General features: G+C 48.5%; 1 protein-coding gene across 3 annotated transcripts in view; it reads left to right on the top strand.

Annotated features, from left to right (window-relative positions):
* The window catches only part of RPH3AL (rabphilin 3A like (without C2 domains)), a 137,224-nt gene that overhangs the window by 28,379 nt on the left and 84,703 nt on the right, over positions 1-24,142 (top strand). For all 3 annotated transcript variants that reach the window (XM_040243814.1, XM_040243815.1, XM_040243813.1), the window contains exon 2: positions 20,969-21,080. In XM_040243814.1, the coding sequence (XP_040099748.1) occupies positions 21,004-21,080 (77 nt within the window). In that variant the 5' untranslated portion in view covers positions 20,969-21,003. The remainder of the gene's footprint in view (positions 1-20,968; positions 21,081-24,142) is intronic.

Here is a 24,142-nt window from a genome sequence, read left to right as displayed (position 1 = left end):
CCCTTCACTGAGACTGCACAGTATTTTGGGTCCTGTCTATGTGTGTTACCTGTACCATTTAAATCAGAGTTTTTCAAATCGGTGCTTTGACATTTTTGGCTGGCAAATTTCATGTTGTTGCGGGGTAGGGTGCTCTGCTGTGCCTTGTAAGGTGTTTAGCAGCATCCTGACCTCTCCCCACTATCCTTCTGGCCCCTGGGTACCTCCTGGGGGGAACAAAATCACCCTGATTCAGAACCACTGATCTAATTTACTCTTCCCAACAGGCCGGGAGGCAGCTACTCATTTTACCAATGAGGCAACTAAGGCCTAGAGAGATGAAGGAAGCTGCCAAGATCACTGAGCTAATAATTCACACAGAGCCAGAAGGCAGATCCCAGATACCTGCCCCAAAGAACAGACTCGGAAGGAGTCTGCCCTTTATGTTTTGGCAGAAGAAGAGAATTCATCAGCCATTGGCCGGGCCACCTGGGGTACGTGACCAGGTTGGGCCTGCTCAGTCAGCCCGGGTACCCATTGCCAGATTCATTTGGAGCTAATAAAACCTGTGGCTGCTGCCCACTTTCTGACTTGGTTTGAAACCAAAGACTGAATGTATTTATGTGGAGACTCTCTGCAGGACCCTGGCCTTGGCCACGACACTGCTTCTCCTTCCTCCAGACAGAGCCCTGTCGCCTGCAGACACCCATGGGGAGAAGGAACAGGCGTGGGTGTATTTTTCTGCAGAGGGGCCTCCTAGGTGCATTCTCCTACTGAGGCTGTGAATCTGGTTTGCGGTTTGCATACCCCAAATATTCTTTTGTAATTTTACTTTTATTTAATAATAGTTTATCATGAAAAATTAAAAATATATAGCAAAGTTGAAAGAAGTTTGTGGTGTCCACCTGTATGCCCACTGCTTTAGATTCTACTGTTAATATTTTACTGCACTTTTTTCCCTTGTGCAGACCCCAGGTCAGCGTCATCTTTGGCTGGTGGGTATGTGAACACACTGTAAATTCTCCCTGAGGAGAATACACTGATAACATAAATAGTGGTAATAAGACAAAATGCTCCCTAGGTTAACGGGGGAGGTCAAGTGTCATGGATGACTCAACTCACTGTTAAAGCAAAACTACAACTATACTCCAATAAAAATTAATTTTTAAAAAGATAAAATGTTTAAAAATAAATAAAGCGAAAGTAATGAAAACAAGGCACTAAGTAGATTGGACAGTTATTTAGTTAAAAATGTCATCTAGTATTTAGTCCATGCCATCCTAAGGTATAGAAATAATACAGGTTCAACAGTTTTGTTTCTTTTTATTTTTTTTTGGCTGTGATCTGCAGCATGCAGGCTCTTAGTTCCCCGACCAGGGATTGAACCCAGGCCCTCGGCAGTAAAAGCACTGAGTCCTAACCACTGGGCCACCGGGAAGTCCCCAAGTGCAATAGTTTCAAGCAATAAAAGCCATACAAACTGCCTGACACAGAGAAGGCCACAGGTGTGAAATTCTAGATTATGTCTTCTTTTCCTTTTGCGGAGTCATCCTTTGTCTCAGAAGAAAGACCTTGGCAGACATCTAACCCCTCCTCCACTAACTCCTGCTCCCTCCAGCCCACATCTCATACAGGGAAGTGGGGGCCTCTACAGTCACCCCTTGAGTCCCTTCTCACCTCCCTCGGTGGGCTTTGGGCTGGGAGGGGGTGTGGGTACCATCCTCTGTGGCCACAGCATGTCACATGTCCCTTGGTATATATGATTCTGAATAACAGATAACCTTCAATCAAGCTCGTTTTTATTTTATATATCTGCCCACACAGGATGTGGGATCCTAGTTCCCTGACCAGGAATTGAACCCATGTCCCCTACATTGGAAGCACATATTTTTTAATCACTGGACCACCAGGGAAGTCCTGAACTTGTTGTTTTATAATTGTGAAACAAATTAAAGCTTTTTATTTGGAAATTATTTAGGTTTCCATAAATGTCAAAAGAATGGTTCACAGAGTTCCTGCCTACCCCTCACCCTGCTTGCCTTGTTAATATATAACAATGTAACTGCTCCTCAGTTTTTTTTTTTTTTTTTTTTTTTTTATATATTTGCTGTACTGGGTCTTAGTTGTAACATGTGGAATCTAGTTCCCTGACCAGGGATCAAACCCAGGCCCCCTACAATGGGAGCATGGAGTCTTAGCCACTGGACCACCTGGGAAGTCCCCTGTTTTTCCTTTTCATTTATGACCTTCACATTTCAGAAGAGTTCTGGTCAGTTGTTATGTAGAGCATCTCTCCATGAGTGACTGAACTGAACCGAACTGATATTTTCTCATGTTTACATTGCAGTTATGTGTTTTGGGGCAGGAATACCACCAAAATGATGATGTATCTTTCTCAGTACATGGTATCAGGAGGGCCTTGATGTCCCTATGTCTTATCACTGGTGATATTAGTCTTGATGACTTGGATAAGGTAGTATCTGCAAGGTGTCTCTCCTGTAAAGTTACTATTTTTCTAACTTTGTGATTTTAGTATCCGTCCACGAATCTGGCCTGCAACAGTTATTACTGGGGTGCTTTAATGCTGATTCTTCTGTTTCCTTCATTCCTTCTGTACCAGGCAGACCACACATATATTTCAGGTTCAGTTCCAGACCACCGGGATAAAGCAAATGTTAAAGGGAGTCACACATTTTTTGGTTTCCCTGTGCTTATAAAAGTTATGTTCACATAATACTACAGCTATTAAGTGTGCAATAGCATTGTGTCTAAAAAACAATGTAACAATCTGAGTAAAGTCAAGTCACTCAGTTTTGTCCAACTCTTTGTGACCCCATGGACTATAGCCCACCAGGCTCCTGTGTCCGTGGAATTTTCCAGGCAAGAATACTGGAGTGTGTTGCCATTCTCTTCCCCAGGGGATCTTCCTAACCCAGGGAATGAACTCAGGTCTCCTGCATTGCAGGCAGATTCTTTACTGTCTGAGCTACTAGGGAAGCCCGTGACAACATACATGCCTTAAATAAAAAATACTCTATTGCTGAAAGATGCAAACGGTCATCTGAGCCTTCAGTAAGTTGTAATCTTTTTGCAAAAATAACATCAAAGATCACTGATTGTAGACCAGGTAGCAATGATAAAAGTAATGAACATTTTGAAATAGTGCAAGAATCACCAAAATGTAACACAGTCTCAAAAAGTGAGCAGATGCTGTTAGAAAAATGACCCTAGTAGACGCTCAGTGCAAGTTTGCCACAAACCTTCAATTTGCTAAAAAACACAATTATCTGCAAAGCACAATTAAATGTGGTATGCCTGTATTTATTAACCGGTACCAGAAGGCAATGGCACCCTACTCTAGTACTCCTTGCCTGGAAAATCCCATGGACGGAGGAGCCTGGTGGGCCGCAGTCCATGGGGTTGCGAAGAGTTGGACATGAATGAGCGACTTCACTTTCACTTTTCAATCTCATGCATTGGAGAAGGAAATGGCAACCCACTCCAGTGTTCTTGCCTGGAGAATCCCAGGGACAGGGGAGCCTGGTGGGCTGCCGTCTCTGGGGTCGCAGAGTCGGACACGACTGAAGCGACTTAGCAGCAGCAGCAGTAGTAGTAGCCCTTCTGTAAGAGAGAATTGTCCACCTCCCCTATTAATTTGTTCATTCAATTTTTATATCATATTTATTTTATGGGTTGTAATCCAGTACTATTGTTATTTTTGTTGTTGGAAAAAGTGTTCCAGCTTTTGGGACTTCCCTGGCAGTCCAGTGGTTAAGACTTGGCCTTCCGGTTCAGAGGGTGTGGGTTCAGTCCCTGGTTGGGAGCTAAGATCCCACATGCCTCTGGCCAAAAAACAAATCGTAAAACAGAAGCAATATTGTAACAAATTTAATAAAGACTTTAAAAATGGTCCACATTAAAAAAAAATCTTAAAAAAAAACCAAAAACAGTTCCAGATTTAGCCGTTGAGAGTTCATTATGGAAGGTTTACTGTGAAAGTTTTCAACCCTTACAGAAAAGCTGGACAAACAGGACAAAGAAACCTCTCCACTTAGATTCAGTCATTCTTAGCATTTGACCATGTTTGCTTTCTCTCTCTTTCTCTTCCCTGCCCCTCTCCCACAGTGTTTTCACAAATGCACCATCTGTTGTTTTCATATTGAGGTTAATTTGTAGTTAATCTGTCCCCAGGCCATCAGGGGGTGACGGTAAAATGTAAGTGACCATTTCGTTGTCCCCTGGAGACTGTGTACCTGGTTGCCCTGTCCAGACCCCCCAGTTTGTGCTTCACTGTGCTCCATACTTTGTTTTGTAACAGCTTTATTGAGATGTAATTCATATACCATAGAAGTCACCCATAAAAAGTATACGATTCTGTTGGGTTTGGTATATTCACAGATATAAGCAGCCGTCACCACAGCCAGTTTTAGAACATTTCCATCTCCCCAAAGAGAGACCCCATATCCTTTAGCTATTACCTGTCTTCCTCCCCCATAGGCTCTAGGCAGCTATTATTATTATTTTGGCTGTGCCACACAGCATGTGAGCTCTTAGTTCCCCAACCAGGGATCGAATCCCACCCGCTGCAGTGGAAGTGCAGAGTCTTAACCACTGGACCACCAAGGAAACACCAGCCCTAGACAGCTTCTAAATCTATTTAGAGTCTCTATAGATGTGTCTATTCTGGACATTTCACATAAAAGGAGTCCTATACTATGCTGTCTTTTGTGGCCTGGCTTCTTTTAACACGATGTTTTCAAGGCTCATCCATGTGGTTGCATGAATCAGCACTTTGTTCTTTTTTATGGCCAGAAAGTTATGACCAACCTAGACAGCATTTTAAAAAGCAGAGATATTACTTTGCCAACAAAGGTCTGTCTAGTCAAGGCTATGGTTTTTCCAGTGGTCATGTATGGATGTGAGAGTTGGACTGTGAAGAAAGCTGAGCGCCGAAGAATTGATGGTTTTGAACTGTGGTGTTGGAGAAGACTCTTGAGAGTCCTTTGGGCTGCAAGGAGATCAGCCCTGGGATTTCTTTGGAAGGAATGATGCTGAGGCTGAAACTCCAATACTTTGGCCACCTCATATGAAGAGTTGACTCGTTGGAAAAGACCCTGATGCTGGGAGGGATTGGGGGCAGGAGGAGAAGGGGATGACAGAGGATGAGATGGCTGGATGGTATCACCAACTCGATGCACATGAGTTTGGGTGAACTCTGGGAGTTGGTGATGGACAGGGAGGCCTGGCGTGCTGTGATTCATGGGGTCGCAGAGTCAGACACGACTGAATGACTGAACTGAATAGTCCACTGTTGGTTACACCACATATCTTTTACCAGTTGATGGACATTTGGGTGGTTTCTACCTTTTAGCTGATGTGAATAGATCTTCTCTGAAGAAGAAGATCTACTGTTTTTGCTTCGAAATGTATTTTCAGTTCTTTTGGATTAGGATTGTAATTCTGTGTTTATTTTTTTGAGCAACTACTGAACTGTTTTCCACTGTGGTGGCACCATTTTACATTTGTGCCAGCAGTGAATGAGAGTTCTCATTTCTCTGCATCCTTGATAACACACATTAATTTCCGTCCTTAAAATGATAGCCATCCTAATGGGCGTGAAGAGGCACCTCACTGTGGTTTGGGCTTGCATGTCTCTGATGGCTGGTAACGTGGAGTGTCTTTCCATGGGCTTTTAGGTGTGTGCGCTTCTCCTTTCGAGAAACGTCTGTTCAAATCCTTTGTCGCTGCTATTCAGTCACTAAGTCGTGTTCGAAACTCTGCAACCCCGTGGACAGAGCCAGCCAGGCTCCTTCATCCATGGTGTTTCCCAGGCAAGAGTACTGGAGTGGGTTGCCATTTCCTTCTCCAGGGGATCTCCCTGGACCAGGGATCAAATCCATATCTCCAGCACTGGCAGGCAGATTCTTTACTCTTCAGCCACCAGGGAGGCCCCATTCAAGTCTTTTACCCATTTATTAGTTGAGTTGTCTTTTTATTGTTGAGTCGGAGGCATTCTTTATCTTTTCTGGATACTAGACCCTTATCAGATATGTGATATGCAAATATCTTTTTCCATTCTGTGACTTACCTTTTCACCTTCTTTTTTAACATTTTATGAATCATTTATGTATATATTTCACTGTAAATGGACATTCGAAACTATTTCTTGTTTGCGTGCATTAAGACAATTTAACAATAAACATACCTATCTTTTGTTGCACAAGTGAACCCATTTTTGAGGGAGAAGATAGTTCCAAAACCAGGGTGGCAGCTTTTTTAGCATCTTTGCCTTCCAAAATTACATTGTCACATGTTCAGCTTTAAAGATTTGCACCTATAAAAATAAGATGGCTTGTGCTTGTGGGCCTGGGTACAGGCACTGAAGCCACCCATTTTATTCAAAATCTTGAAAGGCAGTGTTTATTAATAGACACTTTTTCTTTTTCTCTCAAACACCCAAGGTAGACCTGAGCCATAAAAATCAGGGAGGTTATACGTGGAAAGCAATAGTAATTCTGCTGTTTATGAAATTTAATAAATGGCTTATATGGTAAGCATTTATTCTTTTAATATTTTTTCTATAAATATACCATGAAAATATTGCATTTGGGATTAGGGTTAATTCTTTGATGCACAGAGTTTTTTAATGTCAGTAACGTCCCCTTTATTTTTCTTTTCTTTTGTTGGTTATGCTTTTGGTATGAAGTGATATCTCATTGTGGTTTGGGTTGGCATTCTTTTATGTTTATTTATTTGTCCTGGGTCTTAGCTGTAGCACACAGGATCTTCAGTCTTTGTTGTGGCATGTGGGATATCTAGAGTGGCATGTCGGATCTAGTTCCCTGGTCAGGGATCAAACCCAGGCCCCCTGTGTTGGGAGTGTGGAGTCTTAGCCCCTGAACCACCACAGAAGTCCCTGGATTTACATTCTAATATCTAAGAAACCACTGCCAAATCTAAGGTCATGAAGTTTTGCCCGTCTATTATCTTCTCAGTGCTTTAAAACTTTTAGCTCTTATATTTAGGTCTTTGATCCATTTAGAGTAACATTTTTAAATGGTATGATGTCATGGTCCACCTTCATTCTTTTGCATGTGACTATTCCGTTGTCATCGCAGTTTACTGAAAAGACTCTTCTTCCCCCATTGAGTGGTCTTGACACTCTTGTCAAATAATCAGTTGATCACAGATGTATGGGTTTATTTGTGGACTCTCAGTTCTATTCTGGCACACGTGCTTAGAGTGTCATCTGGGCACAAGGTCTGTCCTGCTCTTGGGGAGTGTTTTGTACAGTAGGAGAAGTCAGAAGCTTTCACAAGCCACTAGAAACTGGGAAGTGCTGGGAAGAGGTAAAAAATGTGGAGATGCTGAGGAGGGAATCAGTGCTTCAGGCTAGGGCAATAGATGTGGATTGAGGAGCAGCAGGGGGCTGTTTGGAGGAGGCCTGGGCTTAAGTATCTAACAGGGTATGATGCCAAGTGTTTCTGTTTGTCTGGAGACATACTTGGCAAGGTGGCATAGAGCCGGTAGATGGCCTGGCACTCCCAAGTGGGGACAATAGGCTTGAATTGCAAGTGTCTGAGTAGAGCCGGGCTTTTACAGGGCCCCTCTGGTGGCAGGGTAGGCTGAGTCAGGTGGGTGAGCCAGGAGTCAGGGGAACCACTTAGGATCCCAGGGTGACTGAGGTCTGGGTGAGCTCCTGGGTCAGGCAGTGGAAATGGTGGAGAACAAGGGGTCCTGTCTGAGACCTGTGGCTTCATGTCACTCTGCCCTGTGGGTATAGGCGGGGCATAGCAGCCCTGGAGACCCTGCTGCCCATTTCCTGGGCCTCACACCTCTAGTCCCAGCTGCTGGCTGCCTGCTCCAGGAAATTCACACCAGCCTGCCTCCTCTGCAGTACCTGCAGCTCTGCTCCAGGTAACCCCGAGCCCTCTCCTGTTTGGCCAATTCCTACAGGTCTCAATTTCCATGAACTCCTGGCATGCTCCCAAGGGCTGAGAGCACAGAAGAGGCTTGGAGAGTGTGCCCTGCCTCATTGCCTTCATTAGGTGCCACATGCTGCAGCTGGGACTCCTTGGGGGCAGAGAGGGTGACAAAGTGCCAGGGGCCAGCTGCATGGCCTTGAGCGAGTGGCTGCCCCTTTCAACCATCAGTCAAACCTCTTCTCTGAGAGTGGATGATGACATGCCATCCCTTTGGGACTGTGATGAGTTTCACTTGGCCAGCCTGTGGCCAGCACCTGGCAAGTGGGCAGCGCCCTGTGCAGTCCTAGGCTTGCCCTCCCAGTTTGGTAGCTCAGGGCCAGACTGAACACGAGCAGGGACATTTCGATTTGTGGGCTCCTCCTTAAAACCTCCAAAACTACCGGTAAAATGTCGGCGCTTCTGTTTGGTCTTTTCCCTGCTCATCTTCTCTGAACCTAGCCACCTGCTGGGGGTGGTCTCCTTTCTCACTCTCAGGTGCCTACCCCCCGCCTTGCTTGAGTCTTCAGCAGTCATTGCCAGGGTCTTTCGTGATGGACACCTCCACTTCTTTGCAGTCTTAACCTCCACCAGGGGAACTGAGGAGTGTGCAGAGAAATTAATAGCTGGCACCTGGGCAGTGCGTACTTAACCTTGGAGCTGAACAGGGAACCAACTATTTGTGTTTCCATGAACGAGAGGGGACAGCTGGCTACAGATAGCAGCTGGGTCAGCGGGGGTTGCCTTGGCTGCTGGCTGTAAGCAAACAGCCAGGGCCAGGGTCCCTTCCCCAGCTCTGGGAAAGTGGGCAGAAGAAGACTGAAGGACCTGGCGGAGCCCTGAGGAGCGTCGCCTGAGAGCCGGGGTCCTGGCAGGGCTGTCAGAGGCCGCTGCTCCTAGGACCCAAGTGCACAGAGGACCACCCTGTCGGCACACCTGAGGCTGGGGTGAGAAGCGGTGGGCCTCTTCCTTCCAGAGGCATCTCTGCCTCATGGAGAGGTTCCTCTTGGGCTCTTCCAACAAGCACCTTTGGGTGTCAGCTGAAATCAGATTTCCTTTGCAGAAATTCTGTTTGCCTGAGATTTTCCACACAAATTGAATAGATGGAAGCAGGCTTGTTTTTCTGCATTACGAAACGAATAGCATTTACACTCCTCCGCATGCACCCCAAGCCAGGTGCCTGGTAACACCTGGGACAGACAACTTGGGCATTTTCTGAGCAGAGTCCCCCGAGCCACAGACAGCTGCTTACCCTGAAGGCTTGATTTTATCCTGGTAACCTTTGAGCTAAGCTTCAATTTCATCTCCTGTTCTTTGCTTTCTGTGCCATTGATTTCTTTTTTGACCATCTGGTGAATCCTGTGGAATGTTTCTCAAGATATCGGCTCTCAGTGCACGAACAGTGTTTTAGAAGAAGCCAGTTGTATTGACATTATTATCAGAATATATTTTTTTTAACAAAACAAGCTTCTGATATAGTAACTTATGTGCTCCTTTTTTTGAATCATTAAGTAAACAGCCTTGTTGTTGTTTAGTTACTAAGTCACGTCTGACTCTTTGCAACCCCATGCACTATAGACTGCCAGGCTCCTCTGTCCGTGGCATTTCCCAGGCAAGAATACTGGAGTGGGCTGCCATTCTTTTCTGCAAGTAAACGGCCTTGCCATAGGTCTAGTAACTATTGTAATTTTTAAAATCACCACAACATATGATATTTTTATTTGCTTTTACTAATTGCTAAATCTATCAGGAGACGGCAAGATTATCAGAAGAACTGGTAACAATATTTTTTTATTTGAAATAGCTTTCTTTTATTGAGAAAATTTCAACCAATAAGAAGCCGGTTTTCTTATCTCAAGTTAATTATTTTCTAATTCTGGTTATTAGATGTTAAAAAATATTCATGTCAATTTTCAGGATTATAAAAATTTAGTTTTTACATATTAGTCTATTGTCTCTAGTATAATGTACATCTGAATGTAATAACTATTATAATTTTAAAGTAGTGATGAGCATGAATAACACTGAGGTATCTGCAGGTCTGTACTGTGATATGAAGATATCTGTGATTCTGCTGATGACCAAGACACTGGAGCTTTCCATATGACTGTGATGTGTTGCCTGTATTCATGATGAATAGGTCATTTCAGTTACAGGTTATGAAAATACAGTTTGTTCCCATCCAAGTTCACTGGTCCCCTGTTAAGAACTCCCAAGACAAGCAGTGACCCAAGGAGATTGTTTTCCCAAATCCACTTTTTGCAGCAACCATGACAACCCCTGGGGCTTCCCAGGTGGCACTAGTGGTAGAGAACCCATTTGCCAGTGCAGGAGACATAAGAGACGGGGGTGGATCCCTGGGTGGGGAAGATCCCCTGGAGGACGACATAGCAACCCGCTCCAGTACTCTTGCCTGGAGAATCCCATGGACAGAGGAGCCTGGTGGGCTGTAGTCCATCAGTTCACAAAGAGTCGGCCATGACTGAGGGGACTTAGCGCGCACGCAGGCACACACTTGATGACCCCTGTCTTGGATGTATTAGTATATCCCTCTCCCAGTCCTGAGCACCCCGGGACCTCCAGGGTCGGGGGTAAAGGCTATTTTGAACATCTGTTCATTCACAGGGTCCACTGTCTCTGCTATCCCCACTCTCAAAGTAGGACTCTGGCCTTTCTCTTCCCTACGTATCATGGGTTGAATTGTGTCCCCAGGGGGACATATTGAGGAACTTCCCTGGGGGTCCAGTGATTGAGAATTTGAGCTCCAATGCAGGGGGCACAGGTCTGATCCCAGGTCGGGGAACTAGGATTCCACATGCTGCAGGGCAGCCAAACCCTTGTGCTGTACCTACTGAGCCTGTGAACCCTGGGCCCCATTTGCTGCAACTAGAGAGAGGCCCGTGTGCCACAACCAAAACCCGATGCAGCCAAATGAATAAATAATTTTTTTAAAGGGGGCATGAAGAAGTCCTAATGCTCAGAACCTCAGAATGTGAATTAATTTGAAAATGGGGCATTGCTGATGTAATTAATTAAGATGAGGTCATATTGGAATCTCCTGTGGTCTTTTTCGGAGAAGGCGATGGCACCCCACTCCAGTACTCTTGCCTGGAAAATCCCACGGATGGAGGAGCCTGGTAGGCTGCAGTCCATGGGGTTGCAAAGAGTCAGACATGACTGAGTGACTTCACTTTCACTTTTCACTTTCATGCATTGGAGAAGGAAATGGCAACCCACTCCAGTGTTTTTGCCTGGAGAATCCCAGGGACAGGGCAGCCTAGTGGGCTGCCGTCTATGGGGTCGCGCAGAGTTGGACACGACTGAAGCGACTTAGCAGCAGCATGGTCTTTTTATTTTTTGGCCTTGCCACACAGCTTATGAGGTTTTAGTTCCCTGACCAGGGATTGAACCTGGGCACTTGGCAGTGAGAGTCCCAACCACAGGACCGTCAGGAAATTCCTGGTCTTAATTCAACATGAAATGCAGGGAGATGGCCACATGGAGACACAGAGGGAAGAATGCCACGTGAAGATGAAGACAGAGGTTGGAGTGATGGAGTGACAAACCAAGGAGCACCCAGCATCGCCAGCAAACAGCAGAGGCTAAGCAGATGCTTCGTAGAGAGATTCTCCTCTGGGGGGGAGCTTGGCCCTGCTGACATCTTGGTTTTGGACTTCCAGGCTCTAGAACTGTTGTAAGGCTCCCAACTCGTGGTACTTGGTTATAGCAGCCCTCAGAAGTAATTCCACCTGGTCCCCTGAGGACCAGAGCACTGCTTTGGGCCCTGTGAGGCTTCCCTCTTTCCTGTGTATTTGAGGATGAGTCCTGCCCCAGGAGTCTGGTTGCCCTGGAGTCGCCTGCCATCAGCTCTGTGATCGTCTTCAGCTTGGACCCCCACCTGCTCTGTTTCAGGCGTCTTAGAAACGACAGAAGTGAGCTATGCCTCTGGGGACAGGTAGGCAGAGCTTGTGGCTGTTAAAATTGGAGGGCTGGCGCCTGAAGTGAGAGGAGCAAGGAGCAGGGCGTTTTGCATCTCATTTTGGTTGGAGGCTGCAAAGTATTGTCTGAGCCTGGGAATGAGAAATCGGGGAGACAGAGATGGGCAGGGATTTGGGTCCACTGGAGTGGACGTTTGGGGTGAGGATTTACTTCCCTGGGGAGAAGACCCCTGCAGCAGTAAGTGGGGCCTTCTCGGGGGTACGGAGAGCTGCCCCCTGCTCACCCAGCAGTCAGCTGAGACGTGTCACGTGCCTGGCGCAGAGTCGACACTCAGAGCTTGTTTGTTGAATGAATGAATGAGGGCAGTGAAGACAGAAGTAGTGCTGCTTGTCTGTCTGAGGCCAACAGCATGCTCAGTCTTGTGGCTCATGGGGGATGTGGGGATGTGCCCTGGGGCATCTAGGCTGGACTACTCCTTGCAGGGCCCAGAGCACAGACAGGAAAGGCTGCAGGAATCTAAAGACCCCACCAGAAGTAAAGACCCCCTCCCCATCCCACCCAGGACACACAGTGGACTGAAATGCTGAGGGGAGGCAAATGGGGTCGATTCCAAATTCCCAGAGGATTGGTGTGGGGCTGCTGCAGGTTGCCAGTATGCATAGGGAAGGTGGGTCACGGGACAAGTTCCAGAAACAAAGCTGAGCAGCCAGGACACATCCCAGTTCCCAATTACAAGAGTGTGGGCCTTGTGGGAGAGATGAGGTGGCAGGTGATACTGGAAGGGTCATTTGGGCCAGTTCATGGGTGGCCTTGGCAAAGCTTGGGTTTTCCTCTTGGGCAAAGGGGAGCCACTGAAGGTTTTAAGAGCAAGGGACTTGCGTGGTCTGATCTATGCTTTAAGGATGACCTCTCTGACTGCAAGTGAAGGTGTATAGTGAGCCCCTGGAGGTCCAAAGGCCAACTGAGAAGCTCCTGCCAGAGTCTGGGCAAAGACAAGGGGAGAATCAATGAAGGGGTGGGGTGGGAGCAAAGTCACCCAAGGAAGCAGAGCTGATAGGGTGCCCGATGACAGGGTGAGTCCTGGGGACCTTTGTCAGGCAGTAGCTTCCCCGGGGCTCCTCTCTCATCTTCTGCGTCCTCTCCACCCTTGCCTCGTGCATAATCAGCCCACAGAGAGCTTCCCTCGGGTTTCAGACAGGCCTTTGAGGCTCCCTGTCTGCGTCTTTCATCCTCCGAGTGCGGTGTGACAGGTGGAGGAAATGTTGATGTCTCGGCTCACCTTATCTTGCTTCTATTATCATGTTTCCCGTATCATAGTAACAGAGCAGATGTCAGGGCCTGTTGCTAAGGGTTCCCTGGAATATTAATACCTGGGTGTAGAACTGCAGGCTCTTAGGCAGTGTCTTTGAGGCCTCGGGAAGCAGCGGCTGGGTGGCAAGTATTCTTTTATATTCATCCCTGTTTTTTCTTTCCCCTCCTCAAGCCCTCATCTCCTTCCCTGACCCCCCGATCCAGGCCCAGCTAGTTGTCTACATGGCAGACTCAGCAGCAGCCGTGAATAGGCAGCCACCCTTCCCTCCCGCACCCAGGGCAGGCATGACTGAAGGATCGCGACAGGAGGCTGAACGCGGGCTCTGATCCTTCCCCTGGCAGCTGTCCAGGCATCAGCTCAGATTTGGCCCTGGGGTGACCCCCTCCCCCTCTTCCAGCCCTGCACAGGCTACCTGAGAAGGCTCCGGGCCCTCCCCCAGCCCCACTCTGGCACATGGGAGAAGGCAGAATGGGTTTTATTTGCTTCTTATGCCCCCTGTCTCGTCTCTCTCATCTGGCCCTTTGACCTTTCCGCTGCTCGCAGTTTGCAAGTCCAACTCCAAACAGCTCTGGGAGGTTGGGCTCCTCAGGATATTGAGGTCAGGGTTGGGATTTTGTTTACCAAATGCCATTTGTGTCAGTTATCTATTACCATGGTAATGCTGCATACCATCCATCCCCTAATTGAATAGTTTACTACCTAAAAAATATTTATGTATTTGGCTGCACGAGGTCTTAGTTGCAGCACTCAGGAGCTTCGATCTGCATTGTGGCATTTGAGATACTTAACTGCGGCATGTAGGATCTAGGCTTCCCTGACCAGATCGAACTCGGGAGCACAGTGTCTTAGCCACTGGACCATCAGGGAAATTCCTACATTTCTTTATTGCTTCCAAGTCTACGGGCTGTCTGCTGCTCTTGGCTGGGCCTCATGTCTCCTTTCTCGTGGTTCAGCTGCCCCCAGAAGCCCTCCTGCATCTGCGTGGAAAGATGCACTTCTGTTCTCTCTCAGTGGCTGTTTGGACCCGGCATCCTGCCGTTGCTGGTGACTTGTGTTTGCCTTTACACATGGTGCCCCTGCCTAGACCCTGTGGCTCCCTTCCCACTGTCTCACCCCTCCTCTCTCTTTCCCATTCTTTTCCCCATATCATGTCTGTTCCTCCCACGAGATCCGGACCCTACAGCTCCATGAAAGCTTATCCATTCACTTCCCAGCCTGGGGCATCAGACAGGGCTCAGTTGTATTAGCAAAAGTTTCCCTGAAGTAAACCAAGGAGGCAGAAATGCCAGGGTCTGAAGGCGGGAGAGAATGCCCCGCCGGGAGAAGCCATGGGCAATGAGGAGCTGTTCTGTAATTTCTTGTTTCTGTGGCCCCTGGTTAAGGTGGAGCCCCGGTGGGCGTGTGTGATGCTTCCCAAGGGGCAGGTGGTTTTTGCCTTCCAGTGTCTTTTTCAGAACCCGGTGCATCTCAGAGACAGCTGTAGGCTGGAAAGGTTTTCAGCGCTGTGTTAAAGAGGTGGTAACATTTGGAAGGCTGGGTCAAAGAGCAGCGTTTCCCTGGGTTAGTAATGATGTGGGCTGCTCTCTGGAGTTTCAGGCGTGCGTGTTCATTTCATCCTCGCTGGGTGCCTGTGTGAAGGCGGAGACCCTGGCTCTTTGTAGAAGGAACCCGGCTAGCAAGTTGTGACCGGACCACAGGTCACCCAGGCTCACAGGCTGGTGCTGCTTCACCAGATTCGAAGCCCGCAAAGTCCATTAAGAGGGAGAAGCCGCCTTTTAAGTGACCCTGAATGCTTGCAGAGAAGAGGTTTTTGTTTTTAGTGATTGTACTATACACATTATTCTTTTTTCAGTTTTTTTTGATGTGGACCATTTTCAAAGTCTATATTGAACTTGCTACAATATTGCTTTTGCGCCATGATTTTTGGTCCTTTGGCCATGAGACCTACAGGATCCCATCCCCTCAACCAGGGATCGAACCCATACGCCCCCAAATCGGAAGTTGAAATCTCAACCACTGGAGCCCCAGGGAAGTCCCTGTACACGTGATTAAAAGCAGTTTATTGGAGATTTACAGATTCTTCCATCTCTGAGTTCTGAGCTTGAAAATAGAACATCCACATAAGACCAGCGGGACACGACTGCTTGCAGCAGAATTTTTTTGTGTGAATGACTCTGGTGATACGCTTTGGTGTTACATTTTTTAAAAAAAGGTACACATCTTTTCCCCTTGGGGAATTTATCCTAAGAAAATAATCAGAAATGGGCTCAAAGATTTATCTCCCAGGATATCCATTTAGGGCTGAAGACAATAGGACAAAGCTGGGAACAATCCATGTGCCTCCCCCAACAGGAAAATGGGAAAAATAAATCCAGAATACTAAGTTACCATGAAGAATCATGTTTCTGAGGACTTTTAATAATGTGAGAAAGCACAGTGTGATAAGAAAACAAACAGCATAGGTAGTAAGAACCCAATTTTATTTAAAAATCTACGCACAACTGTCTAGGAAGACATGGGATGGTCTTACATGAAGATGGTAAGTCTTCATCTAGGGGTGGGTGATGAGTGTGTTCTACGGTGCCCAGGAGAGGCCACGGGAGCTTGCAGTTTTTAAAAATTAATTTATTTTTGGCTATGCTGGGTCTTCATTGCAATGCATGTCCTCCCACCTTCCTCCTCCACCTCCTCCTCCTTGGGGCCCCTGCTGGAGAGGCAGCGAGCCCAGGAGTGTATTGCATGATGGCGAACACACAGCTTGGCAGAAGAGCCCCGGGTTAAGGGGGTACAGGAAGCCGGGGGACATGAGCCAGCTGGTGGGCAGGGATCTGGCAGCAGGCTCAGGATGCTTAGATTCGGAGAACCTAAGCTGACTCTGTTGGCAGTTTCCTAAACTGTGTTTCCACGCACTGCCTTCCTCTCCCACCACCTGTGCTGAGATTGTTCCACGTGGGCCAGGGACAGCTGTGCCTTCCGAGGTGCCAGCCACAGCCCAGGGTGGGCCCCGCAGTCCCTGGACAGGGCCTCAGCTCTCAGTCGGAGCCACTGCTGTGGACGTGCTCAGCCACGAATTTACCACCGGCAGGTGCCCACGGCCCCAGGCTCTGGGAGGGACATCCCGCATCTCCCTGGATCTCTCTGTGGTGTTTGGCTCAGTGGGCTCATCTTCCTCAAAGCTCCAGGAGCAGGAAGGGTGGGGGACCCAGAACGCTTCTTCCTTCCTGCCCTAAGAATCAGGCTGGGGTGGGGGCCCAGATCCCCCCACCAGATTGAAGCAGTGACCAATCTCCCTCCCAGGACCCTTCTCCAGTCCCCTACCTGCCCCTTGGCAGGTGAGAATGTACTGGACCACCCAGAGTGGTCCCTCCAGCCTGTCAGTCGCTGCTCGCCCTGGGGAAAAGATGGGGAAACTGAGACCTGGGGAGAAATAACTGATTATTCCTAGTCTTGCAGTAAGTTTGCGTAAAAGTCAGACTTTCTCAGGTCTTTTCTCTCCAAGTTGGATCATCCTCACTGCCACCAAACCCTTCCCTTTATACTTCCTGCACAAGGTGACTTGAGGCAGAGAAGGTATATTAATTAAGAGTTAGCAGACCCATATGGGTGTGACCTTTTCTCAGTCTCTCAGCCTGGTTCTTTTCTCTTCTGCCAAACAGAAAAAAATAATGATTAGATAGAGAAAGAATAAAACAGTAGCCTGTGGGTGGTTGCAGAATTATTTGGACTCAAGTTAAAAAAAAAAAAAAAGCAAAGCAAAGGAATTAGATGTCAGATGGGTCAGTTGTTGTTCAGTCGCTCAGTCGTGTCCAACTCTTTGCAACCCCATTGACTGCAGCATGCCAGGCTTCCCTGTCCTTCACCATCTCTCGGAGCTGCTCAAACTCACATCCATCGAGTCAGTGATGCCATCCAACCATCTTATTCTCTGTCATACCCTTCTCCTCCTGCCTTCAATCTTTCCCAGCATCAGGGTCTTTCCTAAAGAGTCAGCTCTTCTCATTAGGTGGCAAAGTATTGGAGTTTTTGCTTCAGCATCAGTCCTTCCAATGAATATTCAGGACTGATTGCCTTTAGGATTGACTGGTTTGAACTCCTTGCAGTCCAAGGGACTCTCAAGAGTCTTCTCCAACACCACAGTTCAAAAGCATCAATTCTTCGGCACTTAGCCTTCTTTATGGTGCAGCTCTCACATCCATACGTGACTACTGGAAAAACCATAGCTTTGACTAGATGGACCTTTGTCAGCAGAGTAACGTCTCTGCTTTTTAGTATGCTGGCTAGGTTGGTCATAGCTTTTCTTTGGACAGAGAGATGTTAGTTTGGGGGTTCTCTTGCCAGTGATCCTCAAACTCTAGTGCCCTAGGAAATGACCCAAAAGGGACAAAAGAGATTTATTCCCTAGAGGTTTATTTGGAGGTGATGTGTTTGGGGTTGTGAGGAGCTGCTGTCTCCTGGAAGTCCTCACCTGTCCCACCATAAAGAAGGTGGCATTTCAAACATGAGAACACAGGATCCCTTCTTTCTTCCCGCCTCCTCCCCACTCCTCAGCTCCACTCCCTTTTGCTTCAGAAGCATCTGCAGAAGATGGAATAATTCCCACCTCGAGGTTCTCTGACTTGTTCCTCCCTCTGGGATCACCACTGGTGCGTCCCTGCTTTCGCGGGGTTGCCTGGCAGAGCAGAGGGGCCACCTCCATACTCTCTGTACCTAGCTGCAGCAGTGGGCGGGAAGTCTCGGAGCCCGGAGGTCTAGTCCTGAAAGCAGTGGCCTGGGACGTGTGGTGCCCCCAATGGTAATGTAGTCCTTCAGTCCGGTCTGAACTGCAGCCCTCCAGGCTCCCCTGTCCAAGGGGTTCTCCAGGCACGAATACTGGAGTGGGTAGCCATTCCCTTCTCCAGGGTATCTTCCTGACCCAGGGCTCAAACCCGGGTGGCCTGCATTGTAGGCAGAATCTGTGAGGAGATGGACTGCCAGTTAGCCCCGGGCTCAGCCTGTCCCCATCAGGGAGACTCCATCGCTTCCATTTCTTGATGCTCCCAGAATATTTAAAAAAAATAATAATAAGGAAACAGGGCTACTGAGTTACAGTATGTTTTCTAATGTTTACTTGGAACAGAATAAGGCGTTTCACACCCATGCAGCAGTGTGACTGCACTTTTCACAAGATAACAGAACTTTAAAACAACAGCAACAAGACAAACCATAGCTAGAAGTGGGGCTGGTTTAAAGTTGCTTGATGAGCATGTCGTTTCTGACCCGCCTGTGATTTCCTGGGCTGGATGTGAGCCTCATTTGGGAGAAGGTCAAGACTTTAAATGGGAGGTGGTACCAACAACCCTCCCAGCACTGGATCCGGCCTGGGGTCTCCCCAGGGAGCTCCCCGAACAGCTCTTCGGGGTCTCTCTCTCAAGGTGGCTGGCTGCCTGGATCACCTGGGATAGAGAGACCGCTGGGGTCAAGGTCTTGTGGGGGTCAGTTAGCAGCAGTCTACATGCCGCCCCCTGCTGGTCATCACAGAAATGGGTGACATTGATCTGGAACAACAGCTCTCAAACCACAATCCAGTGATTTCTGCGGGGTTCCCACAGGGGTCCACAAGGTCAAAAATATTTTCTTCTTCATCCTCATCACAGTATACTTGGTCAAATTCTCTCAAATATACAGATGAAAAGTTCATTGACCTGTGATCCAAATGCCACATTGGAACTAATCTTTAAAGATAACTGTCATCTGTTGAGTTTGGGTGCAGAATGAAAGAAGAACGTCCACAATTATCTAGGAAGGCTATTAAAACACTCCACCCTGTTCCAACTATAGGACATATCCGTGAGAGTCTGGATGTCCTTCATGTACGTTAACAAAACTACGTACCACAAAACGTTGATTGAAATGTCAGACATGAAACTGTTGTTAAGCCAAACATTACATAGATTTGTTAAAATGCAAAACAATCCCGTTATTCTCACTAATTGCTTTTGTTTTGAAAATACAGCTTTTAAATATGTGAGCATCTCGTGGGTTTATGATTTTTAAATGACTTAACAATTTAAATTTTTTCAGTGTTCATTTCTAATCTGGTAAATAGCAGTAGATATAGCCCATACCATTTGGCCTTCTCAAGAATTTTTTTTATCAGTTTAGTGAGATGTAGTTCACATACCATAAATTTCAGACATTCAAAGTGTACAAGATAGTGGTTTTAGTGAATTCACAAATCTGTGCAAACATCCTGCATGCATGCTAAGTCACTTCAGTCGTGTCCGACTCTTTGTGACCTCATGGACTGTAGCTCACCAGGCTCCTCTGTCCATGGGATTCTCCAGGCAAGTATACTGGAGTGGGTTGCCATGCCCTCCCTGCAGGGGATCTTCCTGACCCAGGGATGGAACCTGCATCTGTTAACGTCTCCTGCGTTGGCAGGCAAGTTCTTAACCCCTTAGGCCACCTGGGGAGCCCATACCACCATCACCGCTGTCTAATTCCAGAACATTTCCATCATCCGAAAAAGGATCCTGAGCCCATTAGCAGTCACTCCCATTCTTCCCTCCCTGCCACCCCCAGCCCCTGGCAACCACTAATCTGCCTTCTGTCTCTATGGGTTGGCCTGTTCTGGACATTTCATATAAATAGAACCATACAATATGTGGTCTTTTGTAACTGGCTTCTTTCACTTAGCATGTTTTCAAGGCTCATTGGTGTTCTTCTCCAGTCCATTTATGGCCAAACAATATTCCATTATACAGATATGCCACATTTTATCCATTCATCAGCTGATGGACATTTGAATTGTTTCTACCTTTGGCAATTATGAATATTCGTGTAAAAGTTTGTGTATGGACATACGTTTTCAGTCCTCTTGGGTTTATACCTCAAAGCCCTTTCTGGGTCATGTGGTAATAACTGTATGTTACACTTGAAGAACTGCCGGACTGATTTTCAAGAGTGTAAAGGAGTCCTGTGTTTGAGAACCACTGGTCTGGAGGGAATGAGACCAGGGGAGTGTGACTAACTCTGTACTGCCCCTCACCTCTACTCTAGAATTAGGATTCCCTCAAACTCAGCTTTCTCTCTCTTTCCCTCTTTACTATCTCCCCAACACATATCCTTTTTAAAAAATTATTTATTTATTTGGCTGAGCTGAGTCTTAGGTGGGGCACGTGGGATCTTCAGTCTTCCTTTTGGCATGTGAGATCTTTAGTGGAGGCATGTAGGGCCAGGGATCGAACCCGGGCCCCCTGCATTGGGAGCACAGAGTTTTAGCCCCTGAACCACCAGGGAAGTCCCGTCACAACACATATCCTTGGTGATAAGGAGAAAGCCAGCTCAGCTCAACTGCACAAGTGAAACCACCAGCCAGCTCTGGAGCAGGGCCCCCTTCCTTCAGGATTTGCAAGGGGGCCATGTTCATTGTGGTCCCAGGGCAGTAAAGTGGGGTTGGTACCTGGAGGGTGCAAACGCCCTCGGGGCTTGCCTGCCAAGTTGAAAACTTCCCTTTGATGTCCTGTCGGTCAAGTCCAACCCTGTCACTTAGCTGCATGAGTCACCTAGCTACCCCTCCCAGAATCAGGAGTCTCTGAAAGAGGAACCTTGAGGAAATCGCACTTAGCTGGAGGGGTGATTCTGCTGGTGAGAGTCCAAACGTCACTGGGGACGGCATAGGGCAGCAGCGGAGGCGGACAGGTTGGTAGGACCGGTGTTTGGTGTCTGAGGGACCCCGTCTGCCACGCGCACCCCAGCCAATGACGTGCTCTTTCTTTTTCCCTCTTTCTTATCTCAGATGTGACTCCCCAGCCTGGCTGGCTGCTCCAAACCATGGCCGACACCATCTTCGGCAGTGGCTGTGATCAGTGGGTTTGCCCCAATGACCGGCAGCTCGCCCTGCGAGCCAAGTAAGTACTTCTCAGGCTTGGCCGGGCCCTCCCCTCCCTCCTCTTCCAACTCCCCTCCTTTTTTGGACAAAATTCAATGCCAGGGCTTCACAAGGAGCAATTTGAAGACAAGTGCCCATCTTAGCGCAACAGTAAAGAATCTGCCTGCAGTGCAGGAGACACAGGTTCAATCCCTGGGTCAGGAAGATCCCCTGGAGAAGGAAATGGCAACTCACTCCAGTACTCTTGCCTGGGAAATCGTATGGACAGAGGAACCTGGCGGGCTACAGTCCAGGGAGTGCAAAGAGTCGGACACGACTGAACGACTAAACAACAAGCAAAAAATGCCTGTCTACACCACACTCCTGGCCTTGAGCTGGGTGCCTAACAGCCGTTCACTCATTCCATCATATGGAATGGATTCCCAGGTCTCAGATGAGACATGAGACTGAGGTCCTCACTGGCGTCGCCCAGCTTGTGAGTGGGGGGGCTCCCCTGGGGCCATCTGACTCTCATGCCTGTGTTCTTTGGAACACAGTAGACTTCAGGGAGCCAGACCATTTCCTTTGCCTTCTCTGTGAAGAGTAGAAATCCCCTGTCACTGAGCTTCAGACCCTGAGTCCCAGGCAGCGGGGAGCCTTTGATCTCTGGATGCCCACTTCATAGTTGAGCGCCTGGCCCCAGCAGACAGGACAGACCAAAGAAAGGCTTGTCAAATTTATGAAGAGCTGCCCTCCAGACTGAAGCACACAGCCAGCCTCGAAGCATCCCAGCTCTCAGCCGTGCCTAGGTCAGGGTTTCCCTGCCTGTGGTTTGCCCTGTTTTCCTGTTACCTCTCAACCTGGTGATCCCCTCGGCTGCACGTAAGTCAGCCCGTCTCCACCCACTGTCCTCACTGCCCCATGGCTGGACACCAGGGGCCCCCACACGCCTTTTCGGCATCTGGGTCTCCTCCTGTCTCTTCAGGGGAGTCGGGGGTCCCAGGGGTCAGATAAACCCAAGAGTGCCGCTCCATCTGTCAAAGCCATGCCGAACACAGGAGCCTGCATTTCCCCAGCCGGGACCAAGTTCAAGACATGTGCAATTAGATATTGTAAGCCTGCAGGGGACAGAGCTGAAACATCAAAGGATGGAAAAATTAATCCAGAATGCCCAAGATGAGTGGAGTCCTGTGTGATTTGCAGGACTCTTTGCACCACAGTTAATTTGTCCCTCTCACCAGGGTGGCTCAGCTCTTTTAGCCCCCACGTGGCCCCTGCAGTGGAGAGACCAGGGATGAAACCATCCTCTCTTCTCTCCTCTGACACCTGGCGAGACAATGTGTCCTCCACGGCTGGATGTGAGGCGCTGGGGAGAGCTGCGCTCTTGTAGGAGGGGCCGGCATGACCCCTGGTGATCCTGCCAGCCTCCCCTTCAGTTCTCCCTGACCTTGTCTTTCGCTTAGCAGCAGCCAGAAGCTGTCGTAGCACCTTTTAGAAGAGCAGATGCTTTTATCTCTCTCCGGGGTGTGCTGCCTTGTAATGCCAGGCTCCTTGTAATGCTGGGCTCCTTAAAGGATAGTGTTACAAACCCCTGCAGCCAGGTACTGTGCCTCTGGGAGGCTGGGGCAAGTTATCTTCTTTGGCTCCAGCTTAGAATCTATTCTCCCATCTTCCAGCTGCCATCACACATTTTCTAAACCCCTGCTATGTGCCAGGACTATTGGACTGCAGTGAACAAGACCAATACGGTGCCTTGTCTTCAGGCACTGATGGGGAGCAGGGAGCATGATACACACGATTACTCGTGTGCAGCTGCTTTGTCAGGCAGTCAGGCAGAGTGCGGTGCTAATAATCTAGGCTCTGGGGGAGGTCTCCCTGAGAGTGTGATGCTTATGTTGACGCCTGGAGGAAGGGTAAATACTAGCTGAAAATATGGGGGAAGCGCATCTAGGCAGAAGGAACGGCAAGTGCAAAGGTCCTGGGGTAGAAGGGACATGGCCTGCAGAGGCCTGGCAGGAGGTCAGGGTGGCTTGAAGGCAGAGTTAGGGGATGAATGGCATGCAAGGAAGATGGAGAGGTGGGCAGGGGCCAGATGGGGCAGGGCGCAGCCCTCAGGACTCCCATTCTAAGGGGGAGACACAAGGACCTACCTTGCCTCGTAATAACGTTTAAGCCTCATGGTGGAGCTATGCCCAGGCTGTAGGGAACTCCGAGAATGGGCTCTCCTTAACCCATTTTGGAGGGATCAAGGAAAAGCCTCCTATAAAGACCATATCTAGAAGATGTCCTATAAAAGAAAGGGAGTGAGCCAGTGGAAGTGAGGCTTAGGGAGAGGGCGGGCACCCCAGGAGGAGGGTACAGCTTGAGCAAAGGCCTGGAGACAGTGCACAGCCTGGAGCCAAAGGAGGCAGGAGCAGCTGTTGGTGGTGTGCCCTGTGCGAGGCCCCACAGTCGGGGTACGTGCTGCTAGGCACTGGGCGCCGCCAAAGGTTCTTGCTCGGGGTTTGCAGCTCCGTGTATGTCTGGCAGCCCTGAGTCAGCCTCCTTTGTCTATGGGGAGGGGTCCCCTGGGGCAGCCTGGCATGGCTCTCCGCAGCCACCAGATGTGAGCGACCCAGGCCAGGAAGCCTTCTGACCTCGGACTTGCCTTTGCAAAGGCATCTAACTGCACCCTGCCACTTCCCTCCTCTGAGAGATGGGGAGGCCTGCCTTGCAGGATGCCAGGGGTCCGGTGGGGAGACAGTCTGCAGAGCCCTGGGCTGGGCCTCACAGCCACTCCTCCTGTGCTGCTGTGACCCTCCTGCCCCGAATCCCTCTAGTTTTCAAAATGCTCCATGAATCCCCTTTTATCCTCAGCATCTTGTTTTTTTAATCTATATGTAATTTTATTTGTCTATTTTTGTTTTTGGCTGTGTATGGTCTTGGTTGCCGTGTGAGCTTTTCTCCAGTTTTGGTGAGGAGGGGCCACTCTCTAGTTGTGGTGTACAGGATTTTTCGTTGCAGTGGCTTTTCTTGTTGCAGAGGACAGGCTCTCAAGCGTGAGGGCTTCAGGAACTGTGGCTCCCAGGCTCTAGAGCACAGGCTCAGTAGTTGTGGCGCACG

This window comes from Oryx dammah, unplaced genomic scaffold (genome assembly GCF_014754425.2).
Source record: "Oryx dammah isolate SB20612 unplaced genomic scaffold, SCBI_Odam_1.1 HiC_scaffold_8, whole genome shotgun sequence".
Classification (NCBI taxonomy): Eukaryota; Metazoa; Chordata; class Mammalia; order Artiodactyla; family Bovidae; genus Oryx; species Oryx dammah.
This window is presented reverse-complemented; position numbering and strand designations above follow the sequence as displayed.